The sequence below is a fragment of the Uranotaenia lowii genome, chromosome 1, assembly GCF_029784155.1.
Source record: "Uranotaenia lowii strain MFRU-FL chromosome 1, ASM2978415v1, whole genome shotgun sequence".
NCBI lineage: Eukaryota > Metazoa > Arthropoda > Insecta > Diptera > Culicidae > Uranotaenia > Uranotaenia lowii.
The window spans coordinates 115,913,780-115,933,788 of record NC_073691.1 but is presented as its reverse complement, the minus strand read 5'-3'; the positions used below and the strand labels follow the sequence as shown (position 1 = coordinate 115,933,788).

The window sequence follows — 20,009 nt, the reverse complement described above, 5'->3', positions numbered from 1 at the left end:
GTGGAACACAAATTTTTTTCCTGCCAGCGTGTGCAGGCTGGTTTCAACTTACTACAAAGAAGACTTGGAATCATCACTGGAGGACGACTACTCAGCAGCGGAGATCTGATGCGACCATCGCTTGATGGAATCAATAAGTGCAATAAGAAGAAAATCTTTAGCCTACTTTTGAATTATATAACTTTTATCAATGATTGTGATAATAATGTAGACTTGCAAGAATTGAATTTTTACCTAGATGTTGGATATGACTGAATAATGCACACGTATGTTACTGTTACTTAAACTTCTATGGCAAATAAACTAATTTAAAACCAAAAAAAAAAAAATTATAATGAACTTCATATAAAACTTATATCAAAAGAAACCTTGTAATGTCAGTGAAATATGTTTAGAACATTATATACAGCTAAAGTTACAAGTTTTCTCGTTATTCAGCATGAAAGAAAAAAAATCTGAAAAAACATTCCTCACGAAAACTGCTGTAGTTCATATGTTACACGTCCAAAAAAATATTTGCCTTATGTATATGAAAGTTGAAGTTAATGCCTACATCATGTTGATAAGAAATATTTTTTTAAATTTTTTTTAATGAAATGGTCACAAAAAGTTCAAAAAAGTGGTCTAAAAAACCTACTTTTCATTCGATTGCTAGTAAATACTGTTTGAGCGATGGTAGAGTTTTGAAAAAAATATGACTACAAAATGTTTTAAAATTCCAACATTTTGCTGTCTTTAGATTTTTGATGCAACAAAAATTGAATTTACTGTAATTTTTCAAAGTTCACTACTTTGCGCGATTTTTTTACAAATTGAAATTTCATCTGTTTTTGTGGTCCACCGTCAGGTTGTACCCGGATTATCAGTGCTTTTACTTTGTTTGGACCAACCAAGAGTATATTCATTGGAAAGCACATTTAATCTCCATTCTAGTGAGGTGCTACAATTCATGCTGTGAGATTTCACAAAAATATGAAAATTATAAACATAAAATCATTCCTGAATTTCTAGAACTACAAGCACCTCGTCCAGCAAAACGTGTTTGTTTGCTCTCCGAGTAGGTACGGTGGGTGGTTATTCGGGCAGAGAGCGAAGCCGACAGACGAAATAATGATGCGTGTCGTACGCAGAGATGCCAATATGCCTGATTTTTCAGGCGTTGCCTGATTTTTCGAGACTCTGCCTGACAACCTGATAAGCCGTTGAATTTCCCTGATTTGTGAAAATATGCCTGATTTTGCCTGATTTTTGCGAATGTCGTGAAAAATGGGTAGTAAGGAACTTAAGTAGGTACCATAGCTGAAGTAAAAAAGCGAAAATGTGGCTGAATCAAAGCAATCGAAAGATTCCCGTTAGTTTTTATTTAAAAAGAGAATTAAAGGGAATCTTTCGATTTCTTGGATGCAGTAGAATTATTCAACTAAGTAGGCTCACAACACCATATTAGAGTGAAAATGTGGAGCGGCGACCAAAAAAAAAAAAAAAGGTCATCACTTAGAGCAAAATTTCCGTGCATTTTACGTTGCCTGATTTTGCCTGATTTTTATTTCGCCAGTTCCCTGATTTTTGAAAGTAAATGTTGGCAACCCTGGTCGTACGTTTCTTGGTTGGAAATTTTCTATTGATAGTAGTTCACGTTTGCTTGTCACGACACGCATCATTATTTCGTCTGTCGGCTTCGCTCTCTGCCCGAATAACCACCCACCGTACCTACTCGGAGAGCAAACAAACACGATTTGCTGGACGCGGTGCTTGTAGTTCTAGAAATTCAGGAATGATTTTACGTTTATAATTTTCATATTTTTGTGAAATCTCACAGCGTGAATTGTAGCACCTCACTAGAATGGAGATTAAATGTGCTTTCCAATGAATATACTCTTGGTTGGTCCAAACAAAGTAAAAGCACTGATAATCCGGGTACAACCTGACGGTGGACCACAAAAACAGATGAAATTTCAATTTGTAAAAAAATCGCGCAAAGTAGTGAACTTTGAAAAATTACAGTAAATTAAATTTTTGTTGCATCAAAAATCTAAAGACAGCAAAATGTTGGAATTTTAAAACATTTTGTAGTCATATTTTTTTCAGAACTCTACTATCGCTCAAACAATATTTACTAGCAATCGAATGAAAAGTAGGTTTTTTAGACCACTTTTTTGAACTTTTTGTGACCATTTCATTCAAAAAAAAATTAAAAAAATATTTCTTGTCTTCATGATGTAGGCATTAACTTCAGCTTTCATATGCATAAGGCAAATATTTTTTTGGACGTGTAACATATGAACTACAGCAGTTTTCATGAGGCATGTTTTTTCGGATTTTTTTTCTTTCATGCTGAATAACGAGAAAACTAGTAACTTTAGCTATATATAATGTTCTAAACATATTTCACTGACATTACAAGGTTTCTTTTGATGTAAGTTTTGTTTAAATCGGTCTAACACGCCAAAAGATATAACGATTTGAGCTTGTGGTGTCAAATTGACACCACAAGTGCTGATTAGGGTAATGAAATCTAATGCGGATGAGGGTTAATACAATTGAAAAGCGAACTTGATAAAGAACTTTAATTTAATGTTGGTTTACTTGTGAAGGGTTCAAAATGTACTCTATTGAACGTACAGTTGAAGTATTTTTTTAATAATATTTTCAGGGACATGCACACAGAAATTTCGAGGCCGGAATTTAGCCAAATTTTGCTCAAATTTGACCAGCTAGAAACTTAGCAATCAATTTAGCAATACTTTTTTACTAAAATTTGAGCAAACGAGAAAAAAGTTAGCCGCCGCAATTTTTACTAAAATTTCTAGTAAAACCTCCGGTTCAGATCCGGATCTGAAATGAAAAAAAAAACATTTTTTGTAATGGATTAATGTTTGATTTATCATTAGAATACACAAATAATTTCATTTTGATTTTAGTTTACAAACTTTTCTGAAACTTAATTTGTAACACTTTTATATAATAAGTTACAATCCTGGGAACACACCTTCCGGTGAGTGAAATGCCAAGCGACCGATCCTAATTCACTAACGCACCGGGGTTGTTCCGGTAGAAGCGGGTTCAAAATTCCAATTCTCACTTTTGATTTCCGGACCGTTGCAAAAAAAAAAAAACCCGTCGTGTTTGCCGGTGGTTGCAACCTGGAAGGAAAAAAAAACAATTTTTTCGATAAAAAAATCGAAAATCTGTACACTTTTAAATCGGACCTTACCTGTAAACATCCGGTGTGTATTTAGCTACCATTTCGTCGTGGAGTTGACCACCACAAGCACCACCAGCAACGAACATCCAGGACCGCACTTAATCGCGTTAACTTTTTTATTTTTCTCCCAACCGGGGCGGCTGCTGTTTGGGAACAAAGCGGCTGAAAAAACTTCGTTTTACTAAAATCATGTAAAATAATCTTTTTTATTGCTAAAATCAAGTAAATTTAGCCTTTTGCTAACTCGAAAGTAAAAAAATATTTTTGCTAATGGAAAGTAACAGCGAAATTTTGCTAAGTGGAGACCCGAAAATTTTGTGTGTGGAATGAAATTTTTGGGATACCTACACTAATTTGATCTGGCTTCAACTATATATTTCTGGAATTTCTTAATTTGTGTCATTTGAAATAAGTTCATGTTTTTCCGGAACAAAATAAATTTAATGGTCTAAATTTGTCAAAACGTTTATATCTTTCTCTCTTAAACTTTGCAAGAAATACTTAAGTTCGAACGAACAAAAAGATGACATGTGATCGCTCAGAAAAGCTCCAAATACAACCGAGACAAATTTGCAAGTCTTCCTCTTGGAGGGCGAACCACGCTCGGCCTACTAATGTATGGTGATAGCTACAACTCTATCTGTAGGGGAGAGTGGGGATACTTGATCCCCTTTTCTTATTATCACCATATCTTTCGAGAAAAATTTAGCAACTTGTACTCTTTCACATTTTCTGACAGCGTATAACTTCAAGTTTCTATGCTCCAAAAATTAGAACGATACTTGAACCCGTAGATGAACTAGAAGCATCAGCAATGATCACGATCCATTTAGAAGAAGAATATACCGTTTTGAACTCTAGGGATCAATTGTACCCATAATCAACATTTTAGAAAACTTTCTCTAGGAAAAGTTGAGTTTTCCATTGCTTTGAACATATGATATTTTGAAGTTCATATTACACTCGAACGATTGATATATTGGAATAAATATTTTTTTCATAATTTTCCTATGTAAGGAACATTTAAAAGTGATGAAAAAAGATCTTCAGCCACATTTTGTGAAATTTTTCAAACAAAGTTCAATAACTCAAAAAATTGTTTTGTTTAAATTTTTTGAGGTTTGAGCATTGCTGTTTTGCTCCATTTGGCACATTTTTCTAGAACATTTGATCTTTGTAAGACATTCCTGTTTCGAGATATAGCTAAGGAATCAAGTATCCCCAGGGATCAAGTATCCTCATTCTCCCTTATCTACCACTGCAAGTTAGTAGGCCCGTGTGGTACAAAGAGATGAAATGTGATGAAAAGTTTTTCAATTTAAATTACCCTTCCGCTCATTTTCAACACCATTCATCTTATTCTAATCTTCTATCCGTCTATAATCTTTCAATTCTTAAATATTCTTTCTCAAAGAATATAACATTTCATCGATATAACCGATAAAATGATTTCATAAAAATATACTAACGGTTATTAACTCTTCATTTAAAAAATTACTTTTGTTGATTTTTCCAAATTGTCTTATTTGGAGCATAACTCAAAAATGTTTTACTGAGATTTTTTTAAATTTCATTTTCGGATTCAGTGCCCAATTTTACATTAAAAATTTGGATCGGTAAATGAAGTTCACGATTTTTTTTTTTAATTTTGCTATTAGGTATATAAGCATACGATTAGCATTTTAGTGGAATCATGTACAATTGAGCTGGAACTTTGAGCAGGTAATTTTTGGACCAATAATAAAATGACCTCCACATGGTCGATTTTTTTAAAAATCTAATGCGTCTCGTAGAATGATTACTAAGCTTAATAGAAGGCACTACCTTCTAAAAAGCTTTCATTTCCCTTACTTCTTCTCTCCCTCCCTCCTACCAATATTGAAGTCTATGGCTACTGAAGGTCTTAGTATATTAAAGTTACTACAGATCCTTCTGAAGTTACACGAATAATGTAAGTGGTCGTTTGTTTTCTTTAAATCATGTTACAGTACATCCATAGCTACCTGCATAATTCGAATCCAATTTGAGTCGATGCGCTGTTCAATAACACCAACGACGTATTTCTCGCCGTTTGTTTTGTTTGACGGTTGCCTTAGTTACCAGTAGTCGAATGAATAGACGCGATGTCTAGCGGATTGATTTTCATATGTGGCAAAAGTTTCGTGATTTTAATTTGAAGGTTTGCTTAATTTGTTGATTGTTTCTCCACAAAGTTTGTGAGAGATTTCAAATAAATCATCATCAATCGAGCTGTTGAGTGTCCCAGCAAGAATAAGTTGACTTTGATTAACATTCGATAAACGAGTATCGATTTTCAAATCACCTTGATATGTATTCAATCAATCGAAAAATTATCGAGAGAACGACACAACAATTTGAAATCTACGAAGCATAGCTGTAAATAAGTGATTCAAATATACACAAGAAAAACTTAATGTTAAGCACTGAACACAGAAACTCAAGTTTGTCGAAACCATCGTCAAACATTATTGGAAAGAAAGAAAAAAATAACAAACTTTCATCATTGGAAGCAAAAGATACCCTGGCAGGCTGTATGGACAAATGGTTCGGAGAAAAACGGCTGTGGTTATTTGGTAATCATCTACCATTACTTCCGAGAAGGTAATTATGCTCAAAATGTTAAAATTGTTTTAGTCAACAGTTCTAGTGAGACGACCAGTAAAAATTTTTACTTTAAAATTTAAAAATGACTTCTGAATTCAATCACTATCACTTTCATTGATTTCATTTTTTACTGTAAATTTCATCGGTGAAAAACGTTAATTTTTTTATATGCTGATGTTCTTCTATGAAAATTCAAGTTTCCAGTTAATACCTTTAACTTGCTGTAAAATTTCTTGGAATAATACTCGATTTTACTTCGATTTGTCCGGAATTCAATTTGGATTTTTTATCACCTTTAACTGTATGAATTTTCATTTACTATGTTTTTTTTTCATAAAGGGTTGTTGTGAACAGTTCTAATTTTTATTAATTCAAATAAGAATATAAACCTGATTTACAGAAACAGGCACATAACGTTTATTTCACTCTTGAGTTTGTATAACGATCCTGTTTCCATTTCTGGCTCAAAATTTTAATTTTAGAATCCGGAATGACAATTAAGATATCTTACAAAGAGTTTATGAAATAAGATAAAATTTCATATCAACGGTCTTTTCAAGTCAAGAAGCAAAGTCGATAGGCTGACTTTGCATTGATCTATACAATTCCTTTTGTCCGATCGGGGTACGAAAAACACGTGCTTCGATCATCATTGTACAGATCAATGCAAAGTCAGCCTATCGACTTTGCTTCTTCTAGACAATAATACGGTGTGGGACAAATGGTCTTGTGCGGCAAGTTTTCTCAAATTACGCACTTGGCTCATTTTCAACACCTTTCATGCTTCCTAATCTAATCTATCCGTCTATAATTTTCATTACTTTCATTTGATATTCTTCCTATTAGAAAGTATAGTTCACCGAAATGTCATTAATCATTCAATTAAATTAAGAATTTTAATGTATTAGGTAATCAAATCAATCTTTGTATGATTCAAATGATATACAAATTCGCCATAAAATATAAGTTTTCACATTAACAAAACTAACCACACATAATCTGTAATAAAAAAGACCTTTTATAATGACTGCATTTTATTGTTGTGATCTTTGAATCACTGTGCCAACTATAAACTAAAGTTTCAAAAATAACAATAATTAAAAAAAGGCAAAAATTGAAAAAAAATTGCGAAAATTGCTGACATGGCAAAAATAAAAGAAATGTTTGGATTAATTAAAAAGTTATTTTTTTTTAATATTCCTTTCTTTAATTAATTTTTTTTTGTCTTTTTATAATTTTAGTCTTTTTCTTGTAATTATTGACATTTTGCAATTATCTAAATTTTGTAATTCTTGTTATTTTTGCAACTCTGTGTAATTTATGAAAATCCTCTAAATCAAGTCCGATAGAGTTGAAATTTGGCAAAGGTTAGATGTTTGAACCAATCCACAAAATGTATATGGTTCGTAATTTTTTATCCTGCTTTTCAGATCACTTTGTTTTAAATTCTAATTCAGAAACCAAAAAATTTTAAATATTGTTATTTTGAACAAAACAAGCTATTTTCTATTTATATTTTACTAGCTGACCCTGTGTGCTTTGCTACACCTTTAAAAATGAAATTTTCTTAAAAATATTCAAATTTTAATTGTTTTGTGAGAATTATTTTAAAACAAATTACAACATAATTCAAAAGCTACTGCTATGAAATGAGGGATTCAGCTGGAGTCTCGAATTGCAATTCAAGGAAGACTTAAACTAATTATCAGAAACTTGATATCTTAATTTTGAATGTGCGATTACTAGAAAACGAGCTATAAGTAAAAGAAAGTGTCCCATTTCTAAAAGAACTAAGCTTTATGGTCCCATTACTTGATATGTTCTAGATTTATGCGAAAAAAAACTGGTACGGGAGCCTTACTGTACTTCACTTCACATCCTCCACTGCTGGAATGAAGTCGGGATCTCTTATAATCATACCTATTTTTTTGTACCCAAAAACCCTCTCATATTAAATTTAATCCCATTGGTTGATACGTTTTACCACAAAATTTATAAGAAACCACTTCCTCGCCTACCCCCTCTACATTGCAAGGCTTAAGGATCTATAACAATCGTAGAAAGATATTGTGAATTCAAATCATATTTTTAGAAACGTCGCTGATGAACTGGCAACAAAACTCAGACTTCCGACAATCTTCCTTTGTCGGAAGTCTTTAAGAAGTCGGAAGTCCGGACTTCCGAAGTAAAATTCAGAGCTGGTGCGTTAATATCTCGTACTCAAACACCTTTGCATGCCATACTTGATTCCATTTGCTGGCTTTGTCAACATAAATTGAGAACTTATGCTAACAAAATCGTATTGAGCCATCTTCCCCTCTTCCTATATTCCTGCTCACTGGAGAAGGGTGGTGTCTCTAATAATCATAGTCGCCATGTTAATTTTGTCCATTTGTTAGATGAATTCTCGGGTTATGCACAAAAATTGTATGGGAGCCCTCCTCTCCTTTCCTGTATCGTCAATCCTATGCTCCTACTGCAAGGAAGAAATGGTTTCAAATAATTATAGAAATATTTTTCGTATTGAAATATCATCTAAGCAAAATTTGGTTCCATACAGGCTTTCTCATAGAAAATGTCCATTAATTTTAAATATCCAAAAATGATCATATAATGACCATAAAAATAACGTTTTTCCAACTTTTTACTTTTAAGATTTCAACTATTTAAGCAGATTTTTTTGTAATCATTTCACCCCTAAATGTATGCTTGTGACACTTTAATGTTTTTTCACCTTTAGTGATAGAACAGGTGTGACATTTGGTTCAAATAACAACCATAACATTTTAATAGATTTTCATTAGATTTAAAAATAAAAAGTTGGATGCAAAATGCGCAAAAATCTAATAGTTTTTCTGACTACGTTAATGGCCAAAAAAAAGACTCACTCTGGCAAAAACTCTAGCAAAAACGTCACTCCATCGGATGAGTTTTGACGGCCCATTGAAGCCCATCCACAGAGACGTTTTTGACTGGGGGATCTACCCGAAAATAAGCTCCAGTGTTATAAACTAAATTTAAGTTTAATTGGAAAAACAAAAATCCAACAAATTTGTTTCCTTTTTTTTCAATAGATAAGCACTGTGAGCTACATATGCCTATATGTGAAGGTTTAAGAAATAGATAGAATTAATCATACTTAATGATTCAGGCAGCGGCCTTTCTTGCTATGATAAAAATTTATCAAATCATCTGACAACTGACAATGTTTGGAATTTATTCTTCGTGTATGAGGTATTATCAGGTAAAGATAACAATTTAAACCGAAAAATATATTTCGATATATAAACCGATGTTGGGTCAAACGGATACAATTTACAGTTTAGCATTGTAACCAGTTGGCATTAAAAATGAAGCTACTCGGAATAACAGTTAGTATACTCTTGATAGCCGCTATCTCAATGGCGAATCCGGTCGTTATCAATGGTGTTCCAATCAAAAAAGAAAACTTCTCTTTGGATTTGTTGGAGGGTGAAACAGCACTGGTTAATGTCCAAGGCGAAAGCATCCAGAATATGGCTGTTATTATAGCCGAAACTATCAATATCTACAGTGATGGATCAATTGATATTGAGAATCCGGGAACCACAACCGCAGCACCGGCTCCTGGACCCACAACTCCAAGTGATACAACTGCTGGTGGTGGACCAATCATCACACCCCCCAATATAGGATAAACATATCATACTGGTGTTTTGGATGCATAAAAATATACTAAATGAGTTTTATAGTTGTTATTGGGAATTATGCGAATGTTAACAATAAATACATACAATGGTCATTCCATGTTGGGCGTTATATTAATGAATATTTATTTTCCTATACACTGTTATTGTGCAATGCATGCGCGGTCCTTTAGAAGGGAGAGGGGGGGGGGGGGGTTAATTTGATGGGTGATCGGTAATTTAGAATTTTTTTTTAGTTGATAAACTTTTTAGTTTCAAAATTGAATTTAAAAAATCGGTCCTTCGAACTCAAACAACAGCAACTAGCAAATTCTGGGCCAAACTCTACAAAATAACTTTTGCTGAGTTATTCAGAATTGAATTTGAATTGGCTGGGTTGGTAGATATAATTGATTCGGCTTACGAAAAGTCAAGTCCAAGTATAAAAAATGCAGAAATAGCAATAAGTTTTATAAAAAAAAATTATATTTTTTTGGTTTCGATTATAGTCGTTTTACCATCTTTGTGGCATTCGCGACTTTATCAACGTTGCAGTTGGCAAATAGTTTTTGAAAAACTCATCCGGTACAACTGTGTTCTATGTTTTTTTTTAAATCTTGGGCTCGAACTCGCGGACATCGGCTCAGGAAGCAACCGACTTGCCAACTGAGCTATATCACAAGCCCAAGAAAATGAACTCTATAAAAGACTCTGAAAAGTAAAAGTTTGAAAAACTTAAATCTAGTATGTTTTCTGAATGAGTTCTCTGTGTTTAAATCGGGATATGATAATTCAAACCAGAAATGGATAAGAATTTTTACAAAAATAGTAACGTAGTTGTTTTCTATTTCCAGTAACATTCCTTTTAGATGGACTTCTGGCGACTCAAGTGCAGGAAGTGCGCTGAAAGCATTAGCCGAACGGTAATTAACTGTTATTACATACTGTATATAAATTTGAGTATTTTAAGCTAATTATCACCATTGTCATATGAATGCGCCAGTAGACTGAGTCGATTCCTGAGTCATTTTTGAATTTTTCAAACCCTGGGGTCTAAAACGCTTCGTATTAATTCAAAACTCATCCATGATTTTTTGCAGAATTTTTAAATAACGTTTACATGAGTAAATTTGAACTTTTAGGTTTGAATGAGAAAATTGAATATTTTGTACTGAAAAATCAACATCGTTTTGTTTTTTTTTTCTGTGGAGCCGAGCCTGCTAATGGTTTTTGTGCCAATTTATAAATTCTTAAAGGTTTTTTTCTCGCTGAACAACTTTGTCGCAGACCGTAACTTAGTATTTTATTAGAAAAAAAAGTTATTTACTGTTTAACAGGGGTACATCTTTTGGCATTGATAAACAATAAATTCAATAGACATCACTGCTGGTGCCTCGCGAGGTATTGCAGGAAAACAGGGATGCCAGGTGTTGAGGATAAAAAATCTGGGCAATTTTGAATTTGTCAAATGGATTTAATTTTTCAATGCCAAAAGACATGTCCCCATTAATCACCTAATAACTGTTTTGTCTAATAAGATAAGAAATAACAACATAGTTGTTCAGCGGAAAATTTTCTTTAGAGAAACATAAATTGGCACAAAAACCATTAGAGCAGGCAGAAACAAAAACGATGTTGATTTTACAGTACAAAATATTCAATTTTCCCATACAAACCTAAAAGTTCAAATTTACTCATGAAACGTTACTTCAAAATTTCTGCAAAAAATCATGGATGAGTTTTGAACCAATACGAAGTGTTTAAGACATCAGGGTTGGGGAAATTCAAAAATGACCCCAAATCGACTCAGTCTAATGTGCCAGTGCATACAAAAAGTTCGAATCAGTAATCTTTTTTTGTAGATCACGAGGAAGCAGCAGAATGGATCGATACGAGAAACTGAGTCGACTCGGGGAAGGATCCTACGGTGTCGTATACAAATGTCGGGACCGTGAAACGGGTTTGCTCGTAGCAGTGAAACGATTTGTGGAATCAGAAGATGATCCAGCTATACGGAAAATTGCACTAAGAGAGATCCGGCTTCTGAAAAATTTGAAACATCCTAATCTGGTGTGTTTACTGGAGGTTTTTAGGAGAAAGAGAAGATTACATTTGGTATTTGAGTTCTGCGAACATACCGTTCTTCATGAACTGGAGAGATACCCAGAGGTAAATGAAATAAATTCTCAACACAATTCGCAAGGCACAATGTTCTATTTATGAGAGTGGAATCCGTGATCTACATCTATCCTTTTTGATTTTTATGTATAAATGTACGTTAGAGTGCCCCAAATGACCCGACTTTTGAAAAAGTTATACGCTGCAGGCTAAAATTGATCCTTGGCCTAGTACAAGATCTCATGCCAAATTTGGACCAGATCGAATCACGTTTAGGGGTCGCTCAACGAGCCTGAAGTTTGTATGGGATTTTGAGACATTTTGTTCGGGAGAAACATGAAAAACCAGTTTTTCATCAATAACTTTGGTTCCCGTCGGCCGATTTCTTTCAAAAACGGGTTTTCTTAAAGCCTAAATTATGAAAAATATTTCATGCGAAGACTGCATTTCGATAAAAGTTAAGATAAAAAAGTTATAAGGCTTCAAAAATGGGCTAACTTTTTTAACGGTGGTATTCAGCACTGTTAATGAGGCGTCAATATGTTCGACCGCCTCGACTCATTAACAGTGATGAATACCATCCTGAAAAAAGTTAACCCATTTTTGAAGCTTTATTACTTCCTTATCTTAACTCTAATTGAAATGCAGTCTTCGGATGAAATATTTTTCATAATTTAGGCTTTAAGAAAACCCGTTTTTGAAAGAAATCTGCCGACGGAAACCAAAGTTATTGATAAAAAACTGGTTTTTCATGTTTCTCCCGAACAAAATGTCTCAAAATCCCATACAAACTTCAGGCTCGTTGAGCGACCCCTAAACGTGAACCGATCTGGCCCAAATTTGGCATGAAATCTTGTACTAGGCCTAAGATCAATTTTAACCTGCAGCGCATAACATTTCACAGGTTTTGAATTTCCCATACAAATTTGGGGCAGTCTAATGTACGTATATAAGTTATGTCCGGGTGAAGGTTCGGTGTTTTTAAAAAAGGAACAACCTGCTAGTTACAAACCTAAAGTAGAACTGATTTCATTTTATTTGCTTTTTGATTCAACAGAGATATTCATTTTTGCACACGTTGGTGTTTGACATCTGAGTACCTCGCGGTGTCCAGCGCAGGTTTGGCATCATTGAACGTCTTTAGTCAAATGACTGTGACTGTTGAGCCTCTTGGTCCGTCAAACTCATTTGACTGTTCCTTAACGACCAGTCACTTCGTTTGCCAGTCATTCATTCCCCAGTCATTTGAAGCTAAAATAATAACCTATAGTCAAGCAATCGCATTCAAACGATTTTTGGTGGAATTTGGGTTCAGGGTATTTATTTTGTTATGGTTTCATTTATTTTTGTTGCTGGGTTTGATTCCTTCGTTGGTTATTCCGTAACCTAGGAATTCAATAGATTTTCGCAGAAATTCTGATTAATTAATTGAACTTTTAGGTTGGCATCTGATAATGTTTTGAGAGCAATTTTTAGATTTTCTAGATGTTCTTCTAGATTCTTTCCGAAAACTAGGCTGGGTCATTCGGCCGAAAGTCATGAGGCCGAAAGCCATTCGGCCGAAGGTCATTCAGCCGATGGACGTTAGGCCGAATGGGATATCTGGCCGAGCAGGCCACTAGGCCGAATGGGTTATTCGGCCGTCGGTTATACAGCCGAATGCTGTTTGGCCGAAAGGATGCAAGGCCGAAAGGATGTTCGGCCGAATGGTCACTAGGCCGAAAGGTTATAAGGCCGAATGGTTATTATGGTCATTTGGCCGAATGGTCATTAGCCGAATGGTCGTTAGGCCGTGAGGCCGAATCGTCGTGAGGCCGGAAGGTCGAAAGGTCGTAAGGCCGAATGTTCGTAAGGCCGAATGGAAGCTAGGCCGAAATGTCGTTAGGCCGAATGGTCATTAGGTCGAATGGTCGTAAGGGCGAATGGATGCTAGGCCGAAAGTGTAGTGTAGGATAATAAATTGGTGAAGGAGTTGAAGCTGGGTTGTGTGTGTTTTTTTTATATAAATTCGTTTATTTGAAACGGCTCATACTTTTTAGTTCTACGGAGCCGAGGTTCTGTCTTTATAATACAAAAATTGTATATAAAGCTGGGTTGTGTTTCCACGGGTCTGATTTTACCGGAGCGTTACTAGCATCGAGGTTGAGATATTCAACGCAGTAGTTAGCCACCTCATTGTATGGAATTTCCCCATGGTGTAGTGGCTGGTAGCTCTTTCGACCCGAGTCGGTACGGGAAGCAGGGTTGAGATATTTTCAAATATTTTCCGAATTCGAGCAGTTTTAATTCAATCGAAAAAGTGTTGAACAAAATTATAAAAAAAATCGAGTTTTGCACCAGATTTACATTGAAACATGAAGAATCGTTAGGTATACTTATATATTTATTTATTTATTTATTCATTGAACATGTAGTGTAAGGTAATTAAATTCCTTTTTTAATACTATATTTAGTGCTGCTAAGTTTGTATTCGAAAGATTCCTTATGACTATAACTATTCTAACTATTCTCTTAGTATACATTCGGTGCAAAAACTCACTGATTCCCCCCATTGAAAAAGCTACACCGAAAAAACTTTTCACATGAACGCTACGTGAAAATGTAGGGGAAAAGTTCATATAACGCCCCATGTGGCTAATACGCGCCACCCTTGTTTTGAAAATTCTGAAACATTTTAAGCCTGCAAAATATTACCAATTTGTTTCAAATGCTGTGATACGCCATGGCAAGTATGAATTTTTCCTTAAAATGCCCCTGTGTCGTGATAATTTCACAGTTTAAGTTTTTCTTCATTTCGATCTAAATTTTAAAACACTTTCAATAAGGTGTCACCAAGCAGAGAAAAACGAATAAGACAATATTTTCTGACACATCGATAGAGGAGAATCTAAACTATGATTTTATGTTAAAAAATCATACTGAACTCGAAAACGTATGGTTTTTATGGGTATGTTCTATCACGGCCCATGCGCTCGTTATAACGCGCCAATCGTAGTAGGCTAAAAAAAGCATAAATTTTTCAAAAAGGCCAATTTTCATTGAAAATTAACAAAAAGTCTGAAACCATATTTTGAGCGTTAATTCAGCCCAAAAAATAAACTTTTCTATTTTTTATAAATTTTGATCAGTCCATTTTGGTTTTCTTTTCAGTCAAAGTGTCTGTAAGTATTGGTGTGTTTTCGGTCTTCGGCTGCTTTCGGGTGTGTTCGGCTGCTAGGCGCGTATTGAATACAAAGCGGCGCGTATTTGAAACACAGTTTTGTTCTGTGGCTTTGAATATGGTTTTAAAAAATCAAATTTTTGAAGCAACTATAGCAATTTGAGTAATAAAAAATCATAGGCATTTGTAGAAAACACTTTTCTTCAACGATTACACCCATTTTTAACACAATTTGTACGTGAAATACTTAGAAAATCAGCGATTCGCTTAGGTGGCGCATAATAGGGCATTTTCCCCTACATGGATTTTTGCCATCATGAAAATCACGTGGAACCTACGTGAATTTCAGGTAGCAATCGGAGCTCGCACAGCAAGCAAAATTCACGTAATTTTCATATGCTCTGTAGGTGAGTTCTATTTGAAGGGTATGTGGAAATAACGCAGATCGAATGTGAATAGGGTTCGTTCTGCTACATGCCTTTCACATAAATTTTGTTAAAGATGAACGTAGGTTAATGTATTTAGTCCTTTCCGAACAAATAAATAAAAATGTTGTGATTTTGAAGATAATTTTATTTTTTGGAATAATTGCTATAACACCAAGCACGCACTGCACACTTCACTTCACTTTTTTTATTTAAAAATGTCGCAGCGACAATTTCATTGATGTCCCTTGTTAGCCGTTGCCTGTTCGTCCCAGCTGTCCAATTCCAAATTCTGTCACAGGTACAGATGGCTTGATAAACCAGATATTTCTTCGCGAACTTTGACAGTTTCATGTGCTTGAAAATATCTGCTACCTTTCCCCTTCCTTTTGCCGTATAAAACTCCTGTCCCGAAAGCTGCTTGTATGTAGTCGGCTATGACGTAGATTTCGTCGTCCATTACCACGCAGTCAAACTTCGTCAGCATCGTCGTGTAAAGCGTATTTTGTTTATCATCGCGATTTCTAGTCACTACCTTTTTGTAAGTCGATAGTCCGGCTCGTTTTTTGGCTCGATGCACGGTTGTAGGTAATACACCCAGCTTATTTGCGGCATTTCGGAGAGAGAGGTTAGGGTTTCGCTTGAAACTACCGGCAACTCTCTTTGTCTCAGCGGCTTCCGATTTTCGATTTCCCCCCGATCCAGACTTCCTGGCTGTTGACAAACGTTCCCCAAACACTTTAATTACATTTGTAACGGTTGATTTGGCAACTTTTAGCGATTTTGCCAGCTTTGCGTCCGAGTAGCTTGGATTTTCGCGATGCGCGAGCAAAATTTTGATACGCTGCTCTTCTTCCTTGGACGGCATTTTGACAACTGAAGAGTGAATTCCAAAATCAAAAAAGGAGCAACATTCTACACACACACACCTTCAAAATGAGGGGTGTTCAGTGTTTTTTAATGCAAAATTGACAGAAATACGTCAAGTTGATATTGACCAAATTTTGACCGTATCACCCTTTAAAGTTTTACTTGTTTTTATTGAAAAATTAAATAAGCGATTACTTCTAAGACGACTAAACTTGCTTAATAAATAAGTTAGACTTCTTGAGTTAATGATTTTATAGATAACTAGCTGACCCGGCGTGCGTTGCTACACCTTTCAAAATCAAATGATATTTTCAGATATTATTCAGATTTTTATTGTTTTGTTGGCATAATTTTAAATCAAATTATAACATCATTCATAAGCAATCGCTATAAATGAGAGCTGAAGCTGGAGTTTCCAATTGCAACACAATGATAACTTAAAATTATATTTTGAATCCTGATCTATAAATTTGTGTTAAAGATCTGATAATTTTAATCCGCTCTTAAAAAGGAGGGTCTAAAATTAATTGTATGCAATGAATCTAACTTATAAAATATGGGTGATTTCGCTTGATATGTTGTAGATTTATGCAAAAAAAACTGATAAGAGAGCCATCCTGTCCTTCCTTTTTACCCCCTGCTAAATGGAGATCGTGATCTTTAATAATCATACCCATTTTTTTTATCGTTCCCAAAAATCCTCTTATATAAAATATAGTTCCATTGGTTGATAAATTTTTAAGCTTTACAACAAATTTTATATGGAGCCCCCACCTTTCTTCCACTCTCTACACTGTTAAGAATAAGGGTCTATAACAATCATAGAAATATATCTCGTAGCCAAATACCATTCCAAGCCATATTTGTTTCCATTTGTTGGCTTCGTTAGCATAACTAGAGAACTTATGCTAACAAAATTGTATTGGGCTCACCTCCCTCTTCCTATGTACCTACTCACAGAAAGAAGGATGGTGTGTCAGATAATCATAGAATCATACCAAAATGATTTTCCATGTTAATTTTTGTCCTTTTCTCGGATTTTGTAAAAAAAAAGTTAAATGTAAGCTTTCCTCTTACCTTTCTATATTTTCAATTCTATAATCCTACTGCAAGAAAGGAATTGTTTCACATAGAAAAATTGCTCGTATTGATATACCATCCCATACCAAATTTGGTTTTATTTGCGTAGTAAATTCTTGAGTTATGCATAAACTTGAAAGGAAGTCCCACCCCTTCTTCCGTTCTTCCCATTGAATGGAGGGGAGAGCTTAATATTCATGAAGTATTTTTCGTACTCATATACTTTTTGATGCCAAATTTATCTTTCCGCTGAAAAAAAGTAGGGCTTCAATTTATAATAGAAACATTTTTCGTATCTAAATACCCTAACATGTCAACAATTGTTCAATTGGCTCGATCAGCTCTCCAGTTATGCTGAAAATTGTAAAGAAAAACTCTCCTTCCCTTTCCATCCACCTCTTTGAAGGAGTGAGGGAGAAGCATTCCTCGTACCCAAATGTCGTGCCATGCCAAATTTGGTTCCATTTTCTATTGTAGTTCTTGAGTTATGCAGTAAAAATTGTATAAAACTCCTCCCTCCCTTCTTCCCTCTCCCCGTTGGAAGATGGAAGGGGTCTCAAACAATCATTAGAACATGTCACGTTCCCAAATACCCACCCATGCCAAATTTGGTTCTATTTGCTTAATTAGTTTCTGAGTTATGTAAAAAATTATAAAAGAGGCCCCTCCCCCTTTACATCTCCCTACATAAAAGAGGGAGGGGTCTCACATAATCATTGAAATATTTTACGCATCCAAATACCTTCCCATGCCAAATTTGGTTCCAATATCTTGATTAGTTTTTGAGATATTGAAAACTTGTAAGGTAGCCCCCCTCCCCCCTTCCTATCAGCCCACTTAGAGGAAGGAGGGGTACCTAATATTCATAGAAATATACCTCTTTCCCAAATACCACAATATGCCAAATTGGATACCATTGGCTTGATTAGTTTTCGAGTTATGCAAAAAATTGTCTTTTATTTGGGAGACCCCTCCCCCCCTTCATGAGAGAGGGAGGGGTCTCAAACCATAATAGGAACTTTCCCCTGCCTCCAATACCCCCACCTGCCAAGTTTTACGCAATTCGGTTCAGTAGTTTCCGAGTCTATAGGGAACAGACAGACAGACAGACAGACAGAAATTCATTTTTATATATATAGATAGAAAACACTAGATCTCAATTTATAAAAATTATCGAAAGATGTTCCTAAAACATGTGATTGATGATGACTAACTCTATGGTAACGAGATAAATTGAAGATGACACAAATGCAACTGTGTAATGCCGCTTTAAGCCGGTTCATTATAAGCAAAGGCGCACCGACTAGAAATTCGGCTCCAAATATCATATGCGGGATTATAAGAATTTTCAACAGTATTAGTTTTATGTTTACAGGTAAAAATGTGAAGTGAACCTTAGCATACGTAACGTTTTATATATTTTCGAACACTGGGCATTAACAAACGATGTCCATTGCTAGTTGTTTTGAATTATTACACCAAGATTTGTTAGGCTATCTACGTATTTGATGTTGTCATTGCCAATTCGAAGTGGTGGTAAACCTGAAATATTGTGCGATGCAGAGAAAAGCATTGCTTTGGTTTTATCTTTGTTAATAGGCAATCGATTTCTTTGAGACCAGCTGTGTACGTTTTGTAAGTCGGTATATTAAAATATTAAAAGCATGCGAATAAATTTGGACGGCATCGGCAAACATGTGGAAAAGATTATTGGTCCTAAAATTCATCCTTGAGGAACCCCAGATATAACTGGAGCAGAGCTGGACCGAGAATCATTGCATGATACGAATTGAATTCGATTTTTCAAGTAGGATAGGAGTCCAATAATGAAACGCGCACTTCGTGAAAACATTAATTGGTACGAGAGTTTTTTTAGAAGTTTAACATGTGAGACTCTATCAAATGCTTTTGAGAAATCTATCGTCAGCAACACGGACAGATGTTTCTTGTCCACTTTGCTATGAATATCGTCGAGCACTTTAGCTAACGCTGTAGTGGCACTGTACTTAATTCTGAATTTTGACTGAAAATCGCTAAGTAGATTAAAGGAATTTAAAGAGGATTGAATTTGTAATTTAAGCACACGCTCGGAAACTTTAGAGAGAACGCAAAGGATACTAATAGGACGAATGTTCGAAAGGTCTTTACTACTATATTTTTTCTTTATAGGTAGGATTTTAGTTACCTTCCATACTAATGGGAATATATTTGATCTAATAATGATGTTAAAAAACTTACAAAGAGGATTCAACAAAGATGGTAAGAAATTTTTTACAAATTTCAGCGGAATTTGATCTGGACCCATTGCGTTTGATTTGATTGAATGAATTGCTATAACGATATCGTTGGAGTCAATTGAATTAAAATGGTGGTAAATTCAGTGGTAAAAGAGGAAGATATTCGTCGTATACTCAAAATTGGTGATTTTGCACTTACACCCCTCTGATCCTAAGGGCCTCAATTAAAATTCTAAACCGATCGTGAAAACGCTATTCAATGCTTGTGTATTCTTCTTCATTTTGATTCATGTTTATTACACCACATGTCATCTGGATTTCACGAGCATCATTCACCTTTGTATCTCGGTAAATATTATCTTTTTTATTACTTTCCGAGTTGGGAACCACTTTTTCAAAAATATTTTTTTGACCTATTGGCGAACTTTCTCAAGAAAACCGTGAAGGATCTGAGGGACAATTCAATAGCCAGGATGTTCCATTGTTGCTAAGTAACAGCAATGCCGAACTTTCGCTGATAGGATTACTTTTTCACCAGTACACAGCTACAACACCTAATTTCTAACAACTTTTCCATTTGGCAAACTATTGGCGGTCTTCCTAAGGAAATATTAAGAGACCTGG

General features: G+C 34.9%; 1 protein-coding gene and 1 long non-coding RNA gene across 3 annotated transcripts in view; one reads left to right on the top strand and one right to left on the bottom strand.

Annotated features, from left to right (window-relative positions):
• Positions 1-20,009, top strand: part of LOC129739190 (cyclin-dependent kinase-like 1) — a 101,380-nt gene that overhangs the window by 27,175 nt on the left and 54,196 nt on the right. Inside the window, exons 1-3 of one of the 2 annotated variants that reach the window (XM_055730617.1) lie at positions 5,321-5,827; positions 10,350-10,418; positions 11,358-11,664. In XM_055730617.1, the coding sequence (XP_055586592.1) occupies positions 5,640-5,827; positions 10,350-10,418; positions 11,358-11,664 (564 nt within the window). In that variant the 5' untranslated portion in view covers positions 5,321-5,639. Of the gene's footprint in view, positions 1-5,320; positions 5,828-10,349; positions 10,419-11,357; positions 11,665-20,009 lie in introns of those variants that run through there. The other variant, XM_055730618.1, reaches the window with a different exon arrangement.
• Positions 1-20,009, bottom strand: part of LOC129739191 (uncharacterized) — a 51,610-nt gene that overhangs the window by 15,870 nt on the left and 15,731 nt on the right. The gene's annotated exons all lie outside the window — the stretch shown is intronic.